Below are 21,986 nucleotides of genomic sequence, written 5' to 3'. Positions count from 1 at the left end.
AATTTGATTCAGAAGAGAAAACTCTGCATTGTTTATTTTTTGTTCATTGAGGCATTAAGAAAAAAATAATAAATAGCCAAACTGACCTGACAGGACAACACAATTTCATGTTCTGTTTTACTTTATTTATATTTGGCAGACCCTGTTTTCCTCTGAGAGCAACTTGTTTATTTAATTACAGAAAACATAAAATAATTCTGAGTTTGTATTATTACCTCATTAACATTTGATGATATTAAAATTCCTTTAAGGGGGTTCTTCTGCCTCTGAGTGTTGGCTTTAAAGAAGTGACAGGTCCCTGTGTGTTCATGTAAAAGCTCATTACCTTCATGTAACTTGAGCTCTCTGTGTAAACTTTTGTTAGTAAGCACACACTGCAGATCTGATACGGTCTGAGAACTGATACTGGTTTACAGTTTGAATATTGACCGTCCCGGTGCTGCAGTAAAGTGTTTTATCTGTCCCTGTTAAAACCGTCACATCAGCTGTTTCCTTGTTTCCTGCAGGTTTACTTGGAGCAGTGCCAACAGCCAGTGCAACAGCCCTTACACCTACTGTGAGGAAGGCAACTACATAGGTACAGTTTCCTCACACTCTCTTCCACATTATGTATTCATGTTGCACTCTGCGCTCTCAAGCAGCAGACGAAATTACTTCTTCCAACTGTTGCTGGAACAAGCATTGAGCGTTTGATCCGATCGTTTTGTAGGCAACGGAACATTTCCGAGCGGTTTTCCCGGTCAGGAGAGCCAGAACGCTGCACACTGCAGCCAGAGCAGCTGGAGTGAGGAACAGCCTCAGGAATCACCCTCAACCTGGGACACGGCAGCCTGTGTGGGCAGCAAGGTGACGAGTCACAGTATTAAACTCATATGTTTTAACAGTCAGTGGATGTGCGCTTAACAACTAATGACTGTTTTCTGCCCGAGTCACATCGTGACATCTTCAGGTGTCTTGTTGATCAATGATCCAAAACTTGAAGATTTTCAGTTTATTTTAGACACAAAAACAGCTTCAAATCTTCACATTTCAGAGCAGCAGCCATGTTTTCTAGCAATGAGCTTTCAAAAAAAAAAAAAAAACTTTGTAGATCAATTTATCAGCGATTCATTGCAGCTCTACTATGAGGCGATGCAGATGAAATGTCCTCTTGCAGACAGCATAATTTCTCCCTTTTGTTCCCCCTAATGTGATGTGGTGAAAACATCATAATGCAATTTTATTTAGAATGATTTACGATTAGTAAGAATGACAGATTTTGCATCCGCGTTCTCATGTTTTACCAAAAAAAAGAAAAATCAAACTTTTTTGTTTTTGCGACGTCTGAAGAACAGGATTGACTTTATTAGACCCTGTTTTGTCACATGTTACTTTTCATTTACATTTGAATTAATCGTGCAGCCCAACAGGCCATTATATCCTCATTTCTCACGATTTTCACACATCACACCACATACCAAACCTCAGCGTACTACTGCAGACATCATTACGGTAGCTAACACATTGTCGGAAGTCAGATTAATATTGTGAAACTTCAGGCAGGTTAACCAAGAGAAGTGAAAATGTCAGAAGTAAAATTTCCTGAGCGATGCAGAATTGCACTTAAATATAGATTTACAGGATGTGGTTTTAGGTTGTGTAATCTTGCAAAAATGAAATGCAGGTTTCAGTAAAATTACATTAAAACATTGTGATGAATGACAACAATAAGTCTTTAAAAAGCCGCAGAGGGAAACGAGATCGAATGCCCAGTTGCTTACACAACACATTGCGCTGTGGTTATATTGAGAGAGCAGGTTGCTGAATGAAACCTCTGATTAGATCTTTCCTAATGTGCCACCCGGCCTGCGTACACTGACGACCTGTCACGCTCACATTAATGACCAGACTGAGTATAAAACAGGATGTTTGTAACTGTGATTGGCTGTAACGACTCTAAACACACCAGCAGTTTCTCTCTTGTGACTCATATGTGGCATTTAGAGGAAGGAAGCTCCTGGACTGTCGCCATTTTGCTCTCAGTAGTAAAGCAGAAATGAGGAAGAAGAGCATCTGGTTTAATAGACTCAGTCTTACTGAAAGTGGGTTTAGATAAACTTCTCTTTCATTTGCTGCCGCTTCTTCTTTTTGCACAGCTGCACAGTGTTGGCCGCAGTTTTTCTCATGTTTATTCAAATTTCCCAAATTGCGTAATAAGGGTCACGGTAACGGTTTGTTAATATTTTAGCTGACATGCAAAAAGAAATTCAGATCCAGACAACTTTATTAACCACACCAGGGGAAATGTGTTTGAACAGCTTGCCTGGCACACATACACTAAAACATCCAGTAAGATGTAGACACAAAAATAATGACTAAGAATATATATTAAAAAAAAAGCAAAGTTCAGTGGAATAACAGAACCTGTATTGAATCGATTAAATAAATTAAATAGATGTTAATAAGTAGTTTTGGGAATTGCTTTGTATGTGGCCTTATTATGACATATTTTGCTGTGTGACAGGTACAAAGACATTTGACTCAGGTGATCTACTGGACTGACTGTGTCAGCCAGGTCCGATAATCATTCTCCAAATAGTCTCTGGTAAAAGTAATCTCTCACAGTGAACAGAGAGATTACTTTGTAGCTGGTTGGGTAAAACTTTGCATCTAAACTTCAGGGGAAAGGTCATTCTAAAAAAGGACAAACAGGATTATGAAGCTGAGAAACGACAGGTCATCTCTGTAGGCAGCAGCTCACAGAGGTGGGAAACATCAGAAAAGGTCATGAAAATGTGACTTTTGGATGCAGTTTCTCTCTCCTGACACAAACCTGCTACAGATCTAAGAAAAACTAACTTAATATAATGTGTCTGTTCGTCCTCTGCAGCCATACTTCTCTGGTACCCGCAGCCTCTCCCCCATGTCCAGTCTGTTCGGATCCATCTGGACACCGCAGAGCGAGCCCTACCAGAGCCACTTCCACCCGGAGCGATCGGCCCCGATGTCCCCCGTGTCCCCCATCACCCCGCCTCATTCCCCCTTCAGCAGGGAGCCAGAGGGGCGGTGCGCTCCCATCCAGTACTCCAGCTTCAACCCGTTCGGCCCTCACATGAACCTGGACATATGGAACTCTTCCTCCAACCGCAGCTCCAACTCACAACTCTCCAACGACTCCGGCTACTGTGGAGACGTTTAAAAGAAACAAAAAAGTATAAAAACATGGTTGACCTTATAAACAAAAAAAAAAACAAAAAACAAAATGGCAGACCTAAACAATAATTGCAAACATATAAAACATTGATATGTAAAAGAAAGGAAATAAAAATGAATGTTCTTTTATCATTAATGGGGAAAATGTGAATATTCCTTTTCTTTTATGTTCCCATTTTCAAATGTTAAATGTTGTGAAAGGTTAAGCATTTGTTGTATATTTTTCTAGATGTTTTGCAGTTTTGATCATAGAAAATTAAAAAAAAAGGTTTTGTACTGAACATGAGTCATTTTTTACTAACTTAATGTGGCATTTACCTCGTCTGTATCTGTATTTTCTTACTATTTTAATCACTAATCAGAGTCCACAAGTCATCTCTCCTCATTCTTGTTTTATTTTCACAGAACACTTTAAGCTCATAGTAAAGAAACATCAGACTAAAGTTTGCTGGTTGTTTACTGGACACACAGACTAAAAGATGAGTCTCATTCAGTCCCTGCTCTGTGATTGTGCTCTGAATCACTCCACCTTGCCAACCAGGTGGGAGTCGAATCAGTTAAAGAAGGAAATGGTCCAAATTCACTGCAGCAGGAACTGAGAGACTCTGATTATTGGTTGGGTGAAGCTCCAAAAAACAAGATCCTACCTTTAGATTTGATTCAGTCACAACTAAGAGACACGATATACTTCTGCTATGTAGTTTTGGAGAACAAATTAAAACTCAGAATATTATTTGCAGAATTAATGAGGTAATCTCATCAAAACTAGCTGAACCTTCACAAAACACAATACCAAGCAACAGAAGTGGTGCACGTCCACAAAGATGGTGCTACCACCACAGTATTTCATGCTAACAATACAAACAAAATGCAATATAAACACTGAGACTACAGATTCAAGGCCAAAACAAGTTAAAGTTAGATGGAGTTCATACCTGTTTTACTGCAATATGAAAGATCTAAAATGGCCCAAATGTGATCAAATCTGTCTCTACTGACACTTTGCTCTGCTTCACTTTATGAGCAACAGTCTCGACAGACTGTTCAGATGTCGTGCTGTGATTTTTCTTCAGGTTTTAGGCTGCAGCTGCATCGTTCCAAGGAGAGTTTCACTCAAAAAAAAGCAATATGTTGTGGGAAAAAAACGAGATATTTAATTCATGCAGCGCTCAAAACACACAACACATTTTCAACTTTGTAGCTCTCCGAAGCTGCTTTGTGAATAACTCTTACTGGGCTCCTCTCTATTCTAAGCGTAAATTCTTAGAAAACGTCACAGAATGTCACCACGAGGAACTGTTTGTACTGGGAAGCTTTATAATAAGGCCCCATTTGTTTAAACCCACTTCCTCCTGCCAGGGATAAAACACATTCACACCTGTAGACGGTAACGTGAGCTTGAACTCATATCTTATCTGTGAAATAATACAGTTAAGAATCTAACTGATGCAGGTTGATTGATAAGTGAAGCTGGTTAATGTTTTCGAAGCAAAATATTTTGCTTGACTAAAAGATAAGTTCGCGTCCCGTCAGTCGTGCAGCGAAGGTGCTGATCCATCTCCAACACTTCTGCTTTCTTAGCTTTTGTGAGCTTACTACACACGATACACTTACTGAGATCATCTGATCCCAAAGCTCTGCCAGGAAGCTGTTTTTTTCTTCTTCTTCTTCTTCTTTACTTCCCAGTGTGGTGGGATAAATGAGGCACATGGAAGTAATTTGCAAACTAGGGAAGTGATAAAGGAAAGTGGTGAAAGCATCTTTCTGTCCTGCACCGAAGAAGAACGACTCATCAGCTTTAAGGTGACGAGACGCTTCAAGGTATTTCATTTATTACTTTTATTAGATGGAGTAATGCAGAGACTTTATAAGTGTTTGATTATACAAAAAAACTGTCAGATTAAAAAAAAAGCTAGTGTTTTAATGAATTGATTGATGATATCGATTTGTGAATTTCCTCTTTAGAAATGTACAGAATGTTAAATTCCTATAAATTGATGAATTGATTTTAAACCACTGCTGCAGAGAATCCCCACCTCTGAGTACATTACTGGTATATTACTCATTTACAAGTCAAACTACTGGTATTAAAGTAAAACTTCAGTATTATTCTCAAACGCTACCCAGATCATTAGTTACTTTTTAAACCGTTTAGTTTGTGATCGGACATTATTTGCTATTAAAATGCAGATTAAACACTTGGATATCAATTCAAATTGTACTCAGTACTCAATTATGATTTAAAGTAAGTAAGTAGATTACATGATGTAATGCAAACTCAAGTATGAGTAAAGTATCAGATTCTGAAAAAAAGTAGCTCTGTTACTTCCTGCCTTGGAATCGGGTCATGAATCACACATCTTGTTCGGTTTCAAAGTGTTTTCATGTCCTCCTCGTTGCTGTTTTCGAGTCGAGTTTGGACAACCGATCGGTCGGTCAACCGATGCACTCATTCTCTCCTCACCCTCCAGGCAGATGGAAAAGTCGGGTGAAGTTTCGTAGTCCGCAAAACTTTTCTGGAGCTTTGCAGCAAAACAGCGTTGCACCATTCTTCTGATCAACTGGATTTGTTTTAAAAACGTCAAAATACAACCAAAAAAACCCAAAACGCACATAAAACGGCTCCATACAGTCGACTGGTGTACGTCACGTTACTGAAAAGTCTGAGATCCCAAAATGATTTGAAAAGACCTAATTTCCACTTTGTAAAAGTGAACTGTTCACTGTCGCTGCTAATGGTTGGATTTCCCTTCTCTTCTGTGTTTTTACAGGGACTGAAGATGACAAACCTGACACTTCTCACGTTTGTCCTCCTGCTGACCAATCACAGCTTCTCACTCTCCAGGCCACGGTGTCACCGCTGTGAGCAAACCTCCTGCGACTGCTCCAAACAAAACCTGAAGGACGTCCCTGCAGCGTCCTCAAAGCTCGTCAGCAAACTCGACCTCTCATTCAACCACCTGTCGACAATAATGAGAGACGACTTTGTTGCATATGCCAGTTTGGAGTCGCTGATCGTGAATAACAACATGATCCGAACGATCCAGGAGCAGGCGTTCGACCCGCTGACTAATCTAACTGAACTGGACTTATCCTCAAACCAACTGGACAGTTTGTCTGCTGAGTGGTTTGAGAGCCTCGTTTCTCTTCAGCACTTGAATCTTTTAGGGAACCGCTACAGAACGTTGGGTCAAGGTAACGTTTTCCAGCCGCTGAAGAGATTAAAGACCCTACATTTTGGAGGACTTGACTTCCGGTCTGTCAGACAGAGCGACTTTTCTGGCCTCGCTTCACTCGAAGAGGTTGTTTTTGATGGACAGAACCTGCAGGCCTACGCAGAGGGAAGTTTGAGACGAGTCAGGCCCCTTAAACATGTGGCGCTCGCCCTCGGCGGTCCGTTTAAGAAGAATCAGGCACTCGTCGAAGCTGTGCTGTCAGATGTTGCGCACCCAAACACAACGCTGACATTCACAAACACAAGTTTCTTCAGAGATCGACAAATGATCCTGTTCAGAGCGCTAAATGAGGGCGGAACAACAGACATCACTTTTAAAAACGTCAAAATTACACTTGGAGCTTTTGTTGCGTTTTTTTATATCATGTCAGACTCAAATGTAACCAAGTTTTCAGTTATAGACACAAAAATCTTCTTAAGTTTATCTCTCAGGCTCCCAAACGACCTACACTTCAGGGGTTGGGAGGAGGTGGTGTTGATAAACGTTGACATCCCTCAATTCTACAATTTCCCAGCGCTCTTTTTCCTCCAACCTCTGCTGAACGTGGTGAGAAGGGTGTCCTTGATAAACTGCAAGCTGTACAATGTCCTTTGTGAAAACTCCAGAGATTTCTCACAGCTGGAGTACATAGACGTCAGCGACAACATGCTGAACGACGACACCCTCGGCGAGATGATGTGCCACGGCGAGGTTAGTTTTCCCAGTCTGCGAACCTTCAACCTCAGCAGGAACAACCTGCAGTCGATCGACAGCCGGCTCTTCACCAAACTGCACGAGCTTGAAAACATTGACCTGAGTGGAAATGCGGTTCACAGAACGCCTGACACTTGTCACTGGCCACCAAGGCTCCAATTCTTAAACCTTTCATCGGCTCTGTTGGTAGAAGTGACCGCTTGTCTGCCAAAAACTTTACGCGTCCTCGATGTATCAGACAACGCCTTGACCGTGTTCACCATCCAGCTCCCGTATCTCACAAAGTTATACATCTCCGGAAACAAGCTCAGTAGTTTGCCAGAAGCCAGTTTATTTCCTCGCCTCTCATTTCTCTTTGCTGAAAACAACGACTTACAGACGCTGAGCAGCACCCATCTGAATGTCTACAATAATCTCACGACTATAGAGGCTCGTGCTAATTCGTACGTCTGTTCGTGTGAATTTGTAGCGTTCATGACGAGCGACCTGACGCAGCAAAGAGTCACGATTGGAGATGAGATCGAGTCGTACGTCTGCGACTCCCCTGACGCCATGAGAGGAAAGAGCGTGACCGACGCGAGGTTGTCAGTGTTTGAGTGTCACATGGTTTTAGCCTTGTCCGTCCTCTTTGCAGGCATCCTGGCAGTGATTCTGCTCGTTGCAGGTTTGTGTCATAGATTCAGCGTTCTGTGGTACATGAGGATGACCTGGGCCTGGCTGAGAGCTAAGAGGAAGCCAAAGCTGAAAAAGGGAGAGCTGGAGTTCGACGCCTTTGTGTCTTACAGCGAGATGGACTCCGGTTGGGTGGAAACACATCTGGTCCCGGAGCTGGAGCAGACCGAGCCTCCTCTCCGGCTCTGCCTCCACAAGAGAGACTTCCTTCCTGGAGGCTGGATCTTGGACAACATCATGGAGGCCATCGAGAAGAGTCACAGAACTCTGTTCGTCCTCTCTCAGCACTTCGTCAATAGTGAGTGGTGCAAGTACGAGCTGGACTACACCCATTTTAGACTGTTTGACCACAACGATGACGCGGTTGTGCTGATTCTGCTGGAGCCCATCGACAAAGACACAATCCCCAAAAAGTTCTGTAAGCTGCGGAGAGTCATGAACTCCAGGACGTACCTGGAGTGGCCTGATGATGATGGTCAGATCGTCAGGTTCTGGCAAAGTTTGAGATCGGCGATCAGAAGACCTGAGAGTGATGACAGAAACGGCGTTGAAGAAACTCTGGACTTTGCTGAGCAGCGTCTCTGAAACTGTGTCACTCACAAACAAACAACTGGGGACGACTTACAGCTGCATGAGCCCGTATGCTGTAACTCAGGCCGCTTCAAGTGTCCAGATTGAAAGAAGTTGTTTATTAATGTCATTACATACATGTAGTGTGAGCGTTTGTATTGTAACAACAACAAGCTGAGTTTACCATTTGTCTGATGACATTTAAACACATTGTTCTTGTTTGTATGCGTGAAGCATCACGTCAGAGGAGCTAATCATCATCACTGACAGATGAAATGATAATTATAGGAACTACAAGTGCTAAAAAACAGCCGAATCACTGTTCTTACATCTATTTTTATCAGATATTTTTGCATGTGCGTGTTAATTACGTCACACAGCCTCCTGATCTTAACAAAAACTGTTAAATATGATTCAAAGATTTGCATCGGAAACGTTGATTTTACCACCGAAGCGGTACTGATCTTGCCGTAGACTCTGAAATCACGGATGAGTTTCACATGAAAGGCAAGTCCATGTGAGTGTGAGTTTTTGTGTGTGTCCATGTGCTTGTGTGCCTAAAAGCGTGTGTAATTCATTGTCAGGCTCTTGAGAGCTGACATATTGCGGCTATTGATCTTTAGTCCTAAAATCAACACAGAAGCCTGGATACTGATGACAGGCAGGCCAGGGGAGTCAGGCTGTCCTGATAACACACACACACACACACACACACACACACACACACACACACACACACATTAATGCTCAACATGCACATATAAACAGAAGCACATGCACATATTTACAGAGTTACAGATGTCTGTAAAGGTCAGTAAAATCCGGTGAAGTGCACGGTTTAATCTGCGAGACTTAAAATCATTAAATTATTGCTTTCATCATGTTATATACATGTAATGTCAAACAAGCTCTTATTTCTACACATTTCACACTATCATAGTAAAGTTAATGAAATAAAAGTTGCGCATAAACAACCAGAAATGGGAGGAAAACATGTTTTTAAAAGGTGGGAAACACATGAGGTGTTGCAGTAGTAACATGGTGGTGGAAAATATAAAGAATCTAAATATAATATAAAGGAAATTTGAGGCTAATTTGAATTACTATTACCTTTTTGTGAGACAGCACATTTTGGTAACTCTGCACTCAATTATTTGGGTTTAGGGATTTTTTTTTTTTAATTCAAGAAAAAGAAGATTTTTTACAAAAAGATATTTGTTTATTATTGGATAAATATCATTTATCTCTATATTTAGAGGAAAATCACATTTGCTTATAAAATACACTTGGATATTTTTATGTGCAGCTGAAGACCTGTGCAGCAATTTAAAAACTACATTAGATAAAAAACTGAAAACCTTCGACAGAAAAGTTCCTAAGAAATTAGTAACTTTCTTTTAAGCAAAGTATTAGAAGACTGTCCAGAATTGTTAGAACAAGTTTTTTGTTCATAAAATTAAGCAAGAAGGAAGAAAGTAGTTGCGATGCTCAGATGAAGGTTTGAAAATTGTTTTTTGTTTGATCTTTTTTACTTTATCAGCGGTGATATGTTGTGACAAATGTACTTATTGTAAGTCGCTTTGGACAAAAGCGTCTGCTAAATGTAAATATATATGTAAATGATTCATTGGGACATTTGGGCTGAAAGAACCATCAAGGTCACATTTAGTGTTCCATACAGCTCACCTGGCGTAATCTAAGTCTCCTGAAGCCCCGAGATCCCACACTGATCTAAAGAGACGTCCCTTGAACTCCTTGAGCTTGTGTACCCACTTCAGACAGGATGTAAATAACATCTTTTCAAAATCAATTTGATGTGCCGGATGAGCTGTATGGAGCCATTTTATGTTTTTATTCTTAAGTCCCCAGCTACTGCAGTTGTTTAGAAGAATACTCTGACATTATTTTTCTGTTAAGCTCCAGAAAATGTTTGTGGAAAATTGCCCTGACGTAGTTTTCATTTTCGGGTCACCTGTGGCTTAGAAGAACAGCTCAGTGCGTCATGTTTTGAGGAGAGGTTTGTGTCTCAGTCTGCTGATGTGGGTTCAGAGTGTTCCCCTTTAGAAGTCAAAACAGCATGTGATTCGATTTCATGCTCTTTTATCCTTTAACTAGCCTGATAACAGGGACGGAAAAAAGCAATGATATGTGTGTGTCTGTGTGTGTAACAGCTCTCCATCGTCCCCTAGCAGAGGATCCATTAGCTTCAGACCCCCCCCCCGGTTGCCCAGTGATAAAGTAAACAAGGTGTGTTTGGCCAATCCGGCACGCAAATATTTGTTCTGGAAGCTGCCTCATCCGCCGGGAGACGCTCACGTCCGCAGCCGCGTGCTGAGGTATATATACGGTGACAATCCTGACGCTGCGGGATTACGTATGCACACACACAGATCCGTCCATGACCCGGGACAGACCTCTGCTCGGACTTCAACAGTGATTCTCCTGAACCTGGCGGCTAAATTCCCTTCACTTGGTAATAAAGACTTTTCAGCCTATTTCAAATCCTGTCAACAATTTGCTTTTCTACTCCACTCTGACTGTTTTTGAAACTGTCTCTCCAGTGAGCCAACATGGCAGCAGGCATCATCAGAAACTTCCTGGTCCAGACCCCGACTCCAGTCTACTTCCCCCTGATTTTCCAGCACTCTCCGTGCAAGGGAGGCGAAGAGGAGATGCTGGAGGAGACGCCAGAGAAGAGAGAGGACGAGGAGGAAGAGGAGGAGGAAGAGGATGAAGAATCTGAAGCTCAGGAGGAAGAGGAGGAATGTCTAGAGGAGGTTTTTTTAAACCCCGCCCACTACGCTTTGGATGTGACGAAGCAGCTGCTGAGGTTCGCGGATCTCATCAGCCGAGACGTCCAGCGGTATTTTGGTCGCTGCTCTGGTGACCAAGAAGCTTGTGACATCTACAGCGACTCGGTCTCCGTCACGACCAGCGGGCGACTGCGTTACTACGACGACCTGCTGAAAATCGCAAGAGCAGGAAGTCCAGAGGAGGAGAGCGGCTCTGTGACTTGTGCTGATGGTCAAGGAGTCAGCGGTTTGGGGCCCCTGGCCGAACTGTTCGACCACAGGGGCCCGAGTCAGGGCCGCAGCCGGCCCATGATCAAGCGCCATCTCCCGCTCAGTTTCTGGACCGAGCCGATCCCCTGCTGCTCTCTGGTCGGTTTCAGTAACACACCCGACGCCGCTCACACGGGCAGCGAGACGCCCTCACATGACGGCACACACACAGACGCTCACACACACCTGCACTACAACCCACTGCCGCACAACGCACACGGCCTCGACAGCACTCAGCCGGACTTCAGTGACTTGTTGGCGAACTGGGATCCGAACCCGGAGCTCACACACACGCTGACGGAGCACACACACATGCAGCACTAAACACAGCAGCCTGCTGAAGAGGAAAAAAACTTTGTTCATGTTATTTTTAACTTTGATAGATGCTTGAAAAAAGTTGAATCAAAAAAAGAAGAAAAAAATAAACAATTAAGCATGTGTTGTTCATCTGGCTGTCATTCATATGACGTTTTGTTTTAAAGGGTCAGTTCACCTAAATTACAAAAACGTACTTTCTTTCTTATCCCTGGTGTCCACACAGACAGGGTTGTTTTAGACTATTCAGGTTTCAATATTATTTATTTAGCTGTGTTAACAAAACTGAATACAAATAGCATTTAAATACTTGAACAGCAACTTGCCTTTACACAAACAGTGTCCCAGTTAGTCTGAATAACCCACCGACCTAAATCCCTGAATAAACGAAGATGCAAATATGTTTCATTTCATAAGTTTAACTGCTGGATGTCTCCTCATCACTGTGAGGAGGATTGGCTTCCGATATATTTGTAATGTTACAGATCACGCACCAGTTAAATCATCTCTTCACACAAGCTGATTTGGGTTCTGTTGTTTGTTTGTTTGAAAATAACCCTCACGAAATTAAAAAAGGCTCCGCAACAGATGCTAAAGGGACCTCTTTCACCCTCAACTGTACAAACTGTATCTCACACTTATATTTGAATATCTACATTTCCACATCAACTGGACAAACTCCATCTGCTGAGAGAAAACAGGGCAATGCGACTGAAAGCAGTAACTTGACCCTTTGTGATGAGACTATTTTGTCAACTATTTTTCAATGTTTTGAGCAGCACGAATAAAATCAATCTGACAAAAATGTGTTTCTGAGTCGGGGGCGGTTGAGGCAGACATCTAAAAAACACAAGCTGTTAATTTTGTGTAAACGGACCCTTTAAAACATGCAACCATCTGTCGGCCAACATGTACCATGAACTGACTGACAGCTCATCTCTAAAGAGCCCTCAGGCTTTTCAGATAGACTGTGGTTTGGGCGGGATGCTAAAAGGGGATATGGAGGGAGGAGGGAGTGTTTGCTGTAGTTTGAGTAAACAGAAACAGCTATACAACCGTGAAGAGTGGAGAATAGAGAGCTAGAAATCTTCAGAACTAGTTGTGCTATCACTCTTTTTAGGTAAATGAGGGTCTGATAAGGCCCACAGGGAGAAGATTGAGGAAAAAATTAAAGCAGCAAACACACACACACACATGTACATGCTAACATCTGGTGGCTGACGCAGTCTGGAAACTGAGGACAAAATGAGGAAAAGAATAAAGACAAATAAGAATACGGGCGTAGGTGAGATTAAGACGTGTACAATGCTGAACTCTTAACAGTGGGATCAGCCAGGTTTCCCCAATTCTGTATCTACAGGGCAACGCTTGATTGGTTAAGACTGGGAAGAGTCCCCAGCAGGCGTGCAGTGTGATTGGATGAGCGGGAAGGCCAGTAACATTTCGACACACACTCCCCATCTTAGATACATAAAAAGTGCAAACTGTCAGTGACACATGTATTGTGGGTTTCTACACCTGAGCGGAGGCACCAGAAGCAGCTCGGACAGACAAACGGCAACATGAGGACGCGCACGCTTTTGTCCATAACTCTGCTGGGCCTGCTGCTGTGGGCCTCCTGCATCCAGGCCGACGACACAGACGCCGAGACTGAAAAAGAGACGGAAACACCGGAGGAGACATTAGACGAAGACTCTTCAGTAAAGACAGGAGAGGAGGAGGAGGAGGAGGAGGAGGAGGAGGAGAAAGATGCACCACAGAAAGAGAAAACAACAGAGATAGAAGAGGAGAGAGACGTGATGGTGCTCCACATCAACAACTTTGACAGAGCTCTCAGCGAGAATCAGTTTGTGCTGGTCGAATTCTGTAAGTAGTCGTGAATTTCATGATGAAGAAACAGTAGAATGGCAATGTCACTGTTAATGATGAATACGCTCTTTTGTGTCTCTTACAAAGATATTCTTGAGACAATACACATTAAATTTGTGTTATTTGCCTGTGCAGATCACATCAGTGACAACATATGTTGGGCTAAGAATTGATTGTCATTTCCCAGTTTTGTCATATAAAAAGTGTTCATTCTTAAAGAAGAAATGCATTTATGATGGAACATAAAATCTGAAGCGTAAGATGAGCACAAGGGTTAGTTTTTGACTTTGGGGTCACAAATACTAAAATGAAGCTGAAGAAGGCCATTGGATAAAACCAAAAGCTTCAGGAAAAGCTCCTTAAGTGGACCTTGAGTTCAGAAATTTCTTATCGCAGTTTGAATGTAAAATCGTTTCAGTATTTCACCACTGCTTCCTGCTGAACAGCACTGAGGCGTCATCATTCAAATGTGCACACACGTGGCCTTTGCTGTCCAGATGTTCTCTTGGTCCAACTCTCCCACAGGTGACCTCAGCACTGAGAGCGAAGAGGTCCTGACAAGGAAAAGAGCAAAAGGGGGATGAAGGTTGAGCCCAACTGCCACGGCTGCTATCAGCAACTTATTTCCATGTGTATCTTTGCACATGCTGCTGATAGCGACACAAAACTGGCCAGAACAGAGGCCTGTGGACGCTTCGACTCAACCACATGCTGTATAAAGAGATTCACTGTCTATGTGTGTGTTTGTGTGTAGATGCTCCCTGGTGTGGCCACTGTAAACAGCTGGAGCCAATTTACGCCAAGGCAGCTGGGAAGCTGAAGTCGGAGGAATCAGCGATGCGTTTGGCCAAAGTGAACGCCATAGAGGAGAAGGAGCTGGCTGATGAGTTTGACATCCAAAGCTTCCCCACTCTGAAACTGTTCGTGAATGGAGACCGCAAGCAGCCTGTTGACTTCACTGGTAAAAACACACACACACACACACACACAAAATAATGGAACTACTGCTTACAAAGCTGCAGCCCAGCTCTCAGGTTCACAACCACACGTGCCCACGTCATCTGAGAGTAACCTGCACAGCCACGTCTGAACCGTGTGTGTTCGTTTGTGTGTGTTTGACTTACCTGATCCCTGCTGAACCCGTCTACCACCTTTTTATATGCCTTGGGTTATTTGATTTGGAGCTTTTTTTTGTGTGTGTCTTTTACATGCAAATCATTTTTTCGTGTTTCTTTTAACAGCTTTTAAGTAAACCACTCTCATGCCTGTAGCTTCACCCAGAATACAGTTAAGAACACAGACTGAAAACAGAGAGACGTTGTGACTCCAGCTCTAATCCAAAGATCAGCACTGCCAAACTTCACTCATTATCATATCACAGGTAATACTGGAGGAACGACTTGCTGTCAGGGCCACTGAAAATAAACAATTAACAAAGAAGTAGTGAAGAACCTAACCTGCTGTGAACTACAGCATATCAAACCATCAGGTTTCATCAACATGTCTAACTTTTCCTTTCATCCAGATTTACCCATGTAGCTACAAGCTAGTGTCTTATCAGTAAACCCAAACATGACATTAGGCGTAGTGTGTACAATGTGCACAGTGTAGTGTGAGTGAGTGTGTGTGTGTGTGTGTGTTCACAGCTGAATGTGTTGACTGAACGTTCATTCCTCAGTTTGTCTGTCTGAATTACCATCTTTTTGCATGGGCATATTTTATCACAACCTGGTTTTGAGCCACACCGTGACTTCTGTTTTCTGTTGGTCGCTGTGTCAAAGCACCTGAAATGACTCTGACCTGACTTCACTTGTTTGTGTTTGTGTGTTTCCAGGTAAGAGGACGGTCGAGGGAATGATCGAGTGGATGAAGCGTCGTACAGGTCCTGGAGCTCCAGTGCTCGACTCTGCAGACGCTGCAGCTCAGTTCATCGATTCTCATAAGATCGCTGTTGTCGGATTCTTTGATGTATGTCTATCTATTTAACCCATCAATACTCATATATCATAAAATCACATATCTACATTTCTATCAATATTCATATCTTGATTCATATCTATATTAGGATCTAGAAAGTGAGGCGGCCAAGGCGTTCAAGGAGGTGTCTTTCGATCTGACTATCTCTGAGTTTGCTGTGTCAGCGAGTCCTGAGGTTTTCCAGAAGTATGAAGTAAAAGCCAACACAGTGGTGCTCTTCAAGAAGGTACGAATGTGTTATGATGCTTACAAAAAGGCACAGAAAGGGTGCAATGTTTTATTCAAAAAAAAAAAAAAGGCCAAGGCACAAGAAGCCATGATGATGTTAGCTTTGCTGCCATCTAGCGCCTTGAGATAGTGCATACAGAAGGCTTATGCTAAAGGACCAAATGTCCCCACAAGAATAGAAAGGTAACGATATTTTGCTGATCTAAAATGTGTTTCTGAATGCCTGTTTCAGTCTGGGTGTCTTCATCCTGTGTAGGAGGGGTGTGGGACTTTAACATAATCTGTGCATCGCTACACCCTAATTACTAGTTGTTTTTCCCACCCTGGCCCACTACTGGAACAGATATTCAGCTTTTCTTTTTTTTTTTTTTATATCTGAGCCTAGAAAATAAATTCATCATATATATGCTACTTTGGCTCTGATGCAGCATATAATCTGCAAAGTCATTTAAGATAATGGGACAAATGCACTGGATTAAAAAGTACGATATTTGTAGTGGAGTGGAAGTATAAAATAGCAGAAAATGTACACAAGTGCCTCACGATTATACTCGAGAACAGTACTTGAGTAAATGTACTTACATTTCATACCTGTGTGTGTCCGTCTAGTTTGATGACGGCAGAGCTGACTTTGCATTAGAAGATGGGACGCTGGACAAAAACCAGGTCACCACATTCATCAAGGAGAACAGCCTCGAGCTGATCATCCCGTTCAACGAGGAGGTGACGAACAAACACATGAGCAAACAGACAGAGTTCAAAAGATTAAAATAACATGGAAAATCATTTTAAAATGACACTGTATGTGTGTGTGTGTGTGTGTGTCTGTGTGTGTGTGTTTTCAGACCACAGATTTGATCTTCAGCTCCAGCATCCATTTGCACAGCCTGCTGTTCATCAACTCCTCTGTGGAGAGTCAGACAGCCCTGGTGGACGAATCCAGGACTGTTGCCAAGACGTTCAAGGGCAAGGTAACAGTCTGGTGTGTGTGTGTGTGTGTGTGTGTGCGTGTGCGTGTGTGTGTGTGTGTGTCTTCAAGAGAAGGTCAGTGAGACAGAGACATAAAACTTCATCTAACCTTTATTGTTGTTTTTCTTATGTCTTGTTTGTGTGTTTTATGTAGATGCTGTTTGTCATGATCGACGTGACAGGATCCATTTCTCATGTGCTGGATTACTTTGGCGTGTCTGCAAGCGATGCGCCCACCGTGCGCATCATCGACATGGACACAGGAAAGAAGTTCACCATCACTGCTGTGGATCTCACAGCAGATTCACTGGCACAGCTGTGCCAGGATGTTTTGGATGGTTCTGCCAAGGTAACACACACACACACACACACACACACACACACACACACACACACAACACAACACAACACAACACAACACAACACAACACACACACACACACACATATTCAGACATATAGCAGCATTAAACCTATTAACTTGTCTTATTTTGTGGTGCAGCCCTATTATCGCTCTGAGGAGATCCCAGAGGACTGGAATAAGGGACCAGTCAAAGTCCTGGTGGGGAAGAATTTCGAGTCTGTTGCTTTGGACCCGACCAAAAACGTCTTTGTGGAGTTCTGTAAGTCAGTCTGCCCGTCATCAACCCTCAAACTGCATCAACTGACATCAGCTCATCTTTTATCATCAAAACACAATCAAGTGGTTCATTTTGAATTTCCTTTCTTGATTTTCAACCAATTTCACAACACAACCTGATTGGCTTTGGGCCTGAATGATGTGTTGAATCAATGTCTTCTCCTCGCCAATGTTGACAAACTCATCAAATTAAACAATGAACAGCCTGATGTTACTTGAGTGCCAACAACAAGACAGGCCTTGAATGGGCTCTATGTAACAATTTGTACAATTCTACGTATCAATCACTCTTTTATTGGCCAAATGTGAGCAGATTTTATTGTGACGATCTTCCCCGTCACTCTCGGTTGCCTAAACAAGCACGTGGATGATTTAAGTTGTTTGAAGCTGCTGGACTGTGGATTTCTTTAATTTCTCAGCTTGGATTTTCCGTGACAGTCTAAAGGATGTGACTTTATGCTCGTTCTCTCAGCAGCTTCTCAAAGATCTTCATTTTATTCATCAGCGTCTACGTTTTTTGGTAAATGTGGGCTGTGCACATACAGGCGACAACGCTGTACGCTGGACCCCTGCGAAACATCGCTCGGTCGATCGCCTGGTTGGTCCGACCCGCTTTTCTTGTCTTGCACTGAGCACAGCGTTAGTTTGAGTTCATTCCCCTCGGCAAACAGACGCGGACAAAAGCTAATCCGAGATACTTCAGGGATGAGGGTTATTATTTATTTTGTCCATCACAGCCTCAACAAAAAGTTTCTCTCTGCCTCTCTGCCGTCATCAGCAGCAACCCGCTCTCACCATCTCTCCAGGGCCTGTTCTCAGACAGGCTTATATTATGTAAGCCTTCATGAACTTTGGCAGCCACTCAAAACAGACACATGGCACCCAGTGACAGCGACAACTGCGCATTAAAAAATCCACCAAAAATGGAACAAAGGGTGTATTGTGCGTAGTGTGAACTCTTCTCAACATTTGTTAAAATATTACACTGGAATTCTTTGCTGAAAGTGTAAATTAATTAATTGAACTCCATTTAAAAATGTCTCAAGAAAAAATATACAAATTGATGATTTCTGTTTGAATTTTAAATTACGTTTTATTTTACATTAATGTTATTGGTAGTCAAACAAGAAATAATGATACTGCCAGTTTCCAACTTACAAATATCATTAATATCAACATTTATGTCATACTGATGACTAGGAAACTCATATTTGTCTGAAGGCTCTGATGATTCCAACCTGTCACTAAAAACACAAAAGTATTTAAAAAGCAAATAAACATAAATGCCCCATCAGCCACAGGCCATCATTCAATCACCAAAGTGTTACTGCACAAAGAAGTGCTGATCCCAAAGGTCCGGTATGCACAAGAAACCTGGGCGACATACCGATGACATCTGAACACAGCTGAAAAGTTCCATCAACACTTCCTCCGAAACATCTTAAATACCAGCTGGAAAGACAGAAGAACCAACGTCAGCGTACTGAATGATGTGATAACAACAAGCTCTTAAGCTTACATATCATCAAAAACAAACTAAGACGGACGAACAACAAATGTCTGTCAAAACAAATCTTCTATTCCCAGCTGAAGGAAGGAAAATGTAAAAGAGGCAACAATGGAGGAGTTTCAAAGACGTCTAAGCCAAAATGAAGAAAGGTAACTCTGACATCAGCAACTGAGAGATCTGAAGAGGAACATTTTGAAGCCAACAGATGCCAGAATCACAAAAATAACCAAACTCTAATCCTCCATCTGGATGTACAGTACGTGTCCCAAATGCTGAAGAGTTTTCAAAGCCAAGATTGAACTTACAAGCCATGAAGCAAATCGAACAAAGCCATCATCCTTAGCCATGAGGCACAGCCACAAAGATTGAGTTACATTTAACATGATCAACTTTATCTAAAGTTCAACGGCAGTGAGATGTGATTATAGAACTTCCTCCTCCTTACGGTGCTGTTTGACTGTCTGTGTAGATGCTCCATGGTGTGGACACTGCAAGGAACTGGCCCCCATCTGGGAGCAGCTAGCTGAAAAGTACGCCGACAATGATGACATCATCATAGCTAAGATGGACTCCACAGCCAACGAGGTGGAATCTGTGACTATCCAGGGATTCCCGACACTTAAATACTTCCCAGCTGGTGGCAAAGAGGTACATACACTCACGTGTGTTGCCCTTACATATTCATTATTCAACACGTCCTGTCCGCCATCAAATTTTCTTTTTCTCTCTGTCTCTTCCTCTGCAGGTGGTCGACTACACGGGGAAGAGGGATCTGGAGACCTTCTCTAAGTTCCTGGATGCTGGAGGAGAGCTGCCTCAGGAGGAAATGAAGGAGGATGATGAGGATGATGAGGATGATGAGGATGATGAGGACTATGAGGACGACGAGGATGACGAGGAAGGTGACGAGGCTGGTGATGATAGCAAGGTTTGTGTTTTTTATGCTGATATATACACATATATTTCTCATAATTATAAATCTACTCCACTCGTCACTCGCCCGTTTAAATTGCCCTCTCTTTCAGGAGACTGATGAGCCTGTAGACATACCAACCAACAAATCATCTAAAGATGAGCTGTGATGTCACTTTGGTTTCTGGCCAATCAGGATCAACTTAGCATCTTCCAATTTTTATTAATAAAATTAATTCATGTTACAAACTTGAAATATTCTGTACTCATGACTGTTTATATTTGATATGTGATTTGATTCACATTAGATTTTCTATCATCATGGTCCTTGCGGACAAATTTAACTTATTTTCATTTAATTTCTCTAAATGTGTCATGGATTTACATTTGCCATCTTAGACGCTTACTGACTTTTCCAGTGTGATGAAAAACAAATAAAACAAATCATTTTATCATACGAGATGTGTATGTGATTAATTAAATCAGCCAGCATGCTTATAACACATTTGCCATGAAAATCAACATAATCAGAATTCATGTAAGAAGAGAAGATTGATTTAGAAAAAATTTATAGAACAGATTAAAGATTAAAAATATGCAGAGAAAAGCAAAGGAAGCAATTAATGATTTTAATAGTGAATAGAATTGAATGGCACTGAAGAAACAAAGGAGAAAGAAAGAAAGAAAGAAAGAAAGAAAGAAAGAAAGAAAGAAAGAAAGAAAGAAAGAAAGAAAGAAAGAAAGAAAGAAAGAAAGAAAGAAAGAAAGAAAGAAATAATTGTAGGATATGGTGTTTCTCATTTCTACTCTAAGTGAAATCGACAAGACTGTCATGAATAATGTTGGAATCAAAGGCTGTGCTGTATTTTCTACGTACATCCTTATATTGATACCACTCTAAATAAAAATATGCCATCTTTTGATGTGATTTGAGTTCCGACCCATAACCACAATGTCCATCTTTGAACTCAGACTTCATTTTGATCTAAACTCCACACCTTTCATGGCCGCATTTCACACAGTTGCAACGCTCTCACACTGCCAAAAAAATCAGACGGACAGTTGCCGCTACAACAGGTGCCTCCAGGAACACATTTTGTCATGATGACACATGCAGTCACAAGGTGAAAACATTACCTGCCGACACTGTTACAGCTGAGAAACATTCACAACCACCAGCACTACAAAATGTAATATCTGTATTTGTCAGTTGACATTAAATTCAAACCTAGGTTGTTGAGCCATTAGCATTATATGCTATGCTAGGCATTATCTACAGAGCATAATGAAGTGCACTTCACTGTCACGCTGTAAATCATTCAAAGTTGGCAACAGTCCTGTGACATTCCAGTGTGTTTTGCTGTGTCATTCACCCCGTTTGGCGGTGGAGGATGAGGATGAGGATGAGTAAGTGCCGGAATCCTTAAAGGGGTTTTCCAAAGAATCCCCAGCAAAAAGTGGGCTAATGTATTTTTTCTCTATAATTCCATCCATACGTAACACTATGGCAGGATGTAATGAATGACCATTCTGATCATGGGTTTCATGCGCTAATTGAAATAAAATATATAAAAGCAAAATTATTATGAGATGGGGGACCATAAACACAAGGGTGTCGATGGTTTGAGTTTTGTTGAGGTTTGGTTTTGTTTGACAATCACTGTCTATGGGTTATTTAGGAGCATGAATTAAAATGTATAACCTAATAAATTTACCAAGTTTACAGTCTTAATTATAAATACCCTGGGGATTACTGTATATTCAAGTCACATTATATTATCAAAAAAAAAGTTAACCAGTTACTACTTTAACATTTACACACTTTTACACTCTTACACCCTTTTTTATTTCTTTGTGTAGAAAAGAATGTGTGCTCAACAAATACAGATACATAGTGTTGATAATAAATACTGCTGCACTATAAATAAGTGCCAACAGAGAATGAGTTCGCATTTTGGAAACAGTTGACCATAAAACCTGAGTTTGAACAAGGTAAACAGGTAAAGAGGGTTGGTCAGTCTGTGGGAAAGAAAATGTTTCTAATTCCAGAGGAGAACAGGTTCAACAGGCTGTGATGTCACAACTGTCACCAACATGGTACGTGTTTCCTCCAGCCAGCCGAGTTTCCTCTTTCGTCTCAGG

General features: G+C 41.9%; 4 protein-coding genes across 7 annotated transcripts in view; all 4 read left to right on the top strand.

Annotated features, from left to right (window-relative positions):
• The window catches only part of tmem131l (transmembrane 131 like), a 33,527-nt gene extending 30,059 nt beyond the window's left edge, over positions 1-3,468 (top strand). For all 4 annotated transcript variants that reach the window (XM_037100446.1, XM_037100437.1, XM_037100427.1 and 1 more), the window contains exons 32-34: positions 507-577; positions 710-846; positions 2,870-3,468. In XM_037100446.1, the coding sequence (XP_036956341.1) occupies positions 507-577; positions 710-846; positions 2,870-3,178 (517 nt within the window). In that variant the 3' untranslated portion in view covers positions 3,179-3,468. The remainder of the gene's footprint in view (positions 1-506; positions 578-709; positions 847-2,869) is intronic.
• A 138-nt stretch (positions 3,469-3,606) lies between these two features.
• Positions 3,607-8,412, top strand: LOC119020799 (toll-like receptor 2). Its single transcript, XM_037100469.1, has 2 exons — positions 3,607-5,013; positions 5,964-8,412. Exon 2 carries the CDS (start codon positions 5,973-5,975, stop codon positions 8,376-8,378), a length of 2,406 nt encoding a protein of 801 aa, XP_036956364.1. The 5' UTR covers positions 3,607-5,013; positions 5,964-5,972; the 3' UTR covers positions 8,379-8,412.
• A 2,282-nt stretch (positions 8,413-10,694) lies between these two features.
• LOC119020833 (protein PERCC1) lies at positions 10,695-13,252 on the top strand. The gene is made up of 2 exons (XM_037100537.1): positions 10,695-10,836; positions 10,925-13,252. Exon 2 carries the CDS (start codon positions 10,934-10,936, stop codon positions 11,747-11,749), a length of 816 nt encoding a protein of 271 aa, XP_036956432.1. The 5' UTR covers positions 10,695-10,836; positions 10,925-10,933; the 3' UTR covers positions 11,750-13,252.
• A 6-nt stretch (positions 13,253-13,258) lies between these two features.
• pdia2 (protein disulfide isomerase family A, member 2) lies at positions 13,259-20,379 on the top strand. The gene is made up of 11 exons (XM_037100505.1): positions 13,259-13,606; positions 14,364-14,570; positions 15,444-15,577; positions 15,675-15,812; positions 16,424-16,537; positions 16,660-16,785; positions 16,938-17,132; positions 17,285-17,405; positions 19,402-19,580; positions 19,678-19,860; positions 19,958-20,379. Exons 1-11 carry the CDS (start codon positions 13,303-13,305, stop codon positions 20,012-20,014), a joined length of 1,758 nt encoding a protein of 585 aa, XP_036956400.1. The 5' UTR covers positions 13,259-13,302; the 3' UTR covers positions 20,015-20,379.
• The last annotated feature ends 1,607 nt before the right edge of the window (positions 20,380-21,986 follow it).

This window comes from Acanthopagrus latus, chromosome 1, assembly GCF_904848185.1.
Source record: "Acanthopagrus latus isolate v.2019 chromosome 1, fAcaLat1.1, whole genome shotgun sequence".
Lineage (NCBI taxonomy): Eukaryota > Metazoa > Chordata > Actinopteri > Spariformes > Sparidae > Acanthopagrus > Acanthopagrus latus.
This window is presented reverse-complemented; position numbering and strand designations above follow the sequence as displayed.

What these genes read in the sequence shown, in the direction of transcription:
- LOC119020799 (XM_037100469.1), top strand. Translation starts at nt 5,973, where the DNA reads ATGACAAACCTGACACTTCTCACGTTTGTCCTCCTGCTGACCAATCAC.
- pdia2 (XM_037100505.1), top strand. Translation starts at nt 13,303, where the DNA reads ATGAGGACGCGCACGCTTTTGTCCATAACTCTGCTGGGCCTGCTGCTG. An exon ending in GTTTGTGCTGGTCGAATTCT is followed by an intron (nt 13,607 to 14,363) that starts GTAAGTAGTCGT and finishes GTTTGTGTGTAG; the next exon opens with ATGCTCCCTGGTGTGGCCAC. An exon ending in AAACGTCTTTGTGGAGTTCT is followed by an intron (nt 17,406 to 19,401) that starts GTAAGTCAGTCT and finishes CTGTCTGTGTAG; the next exon opens with ATGCTCCATGGTGTGGACAC.
- LOC119020833 (XM_037100537.1), top strand. Translation starts at nt 10,934, where the DNA reads ATGGCAGCAGGCATCATCAGAAACTTCCTGGTCCAGACCCCGACTCCA.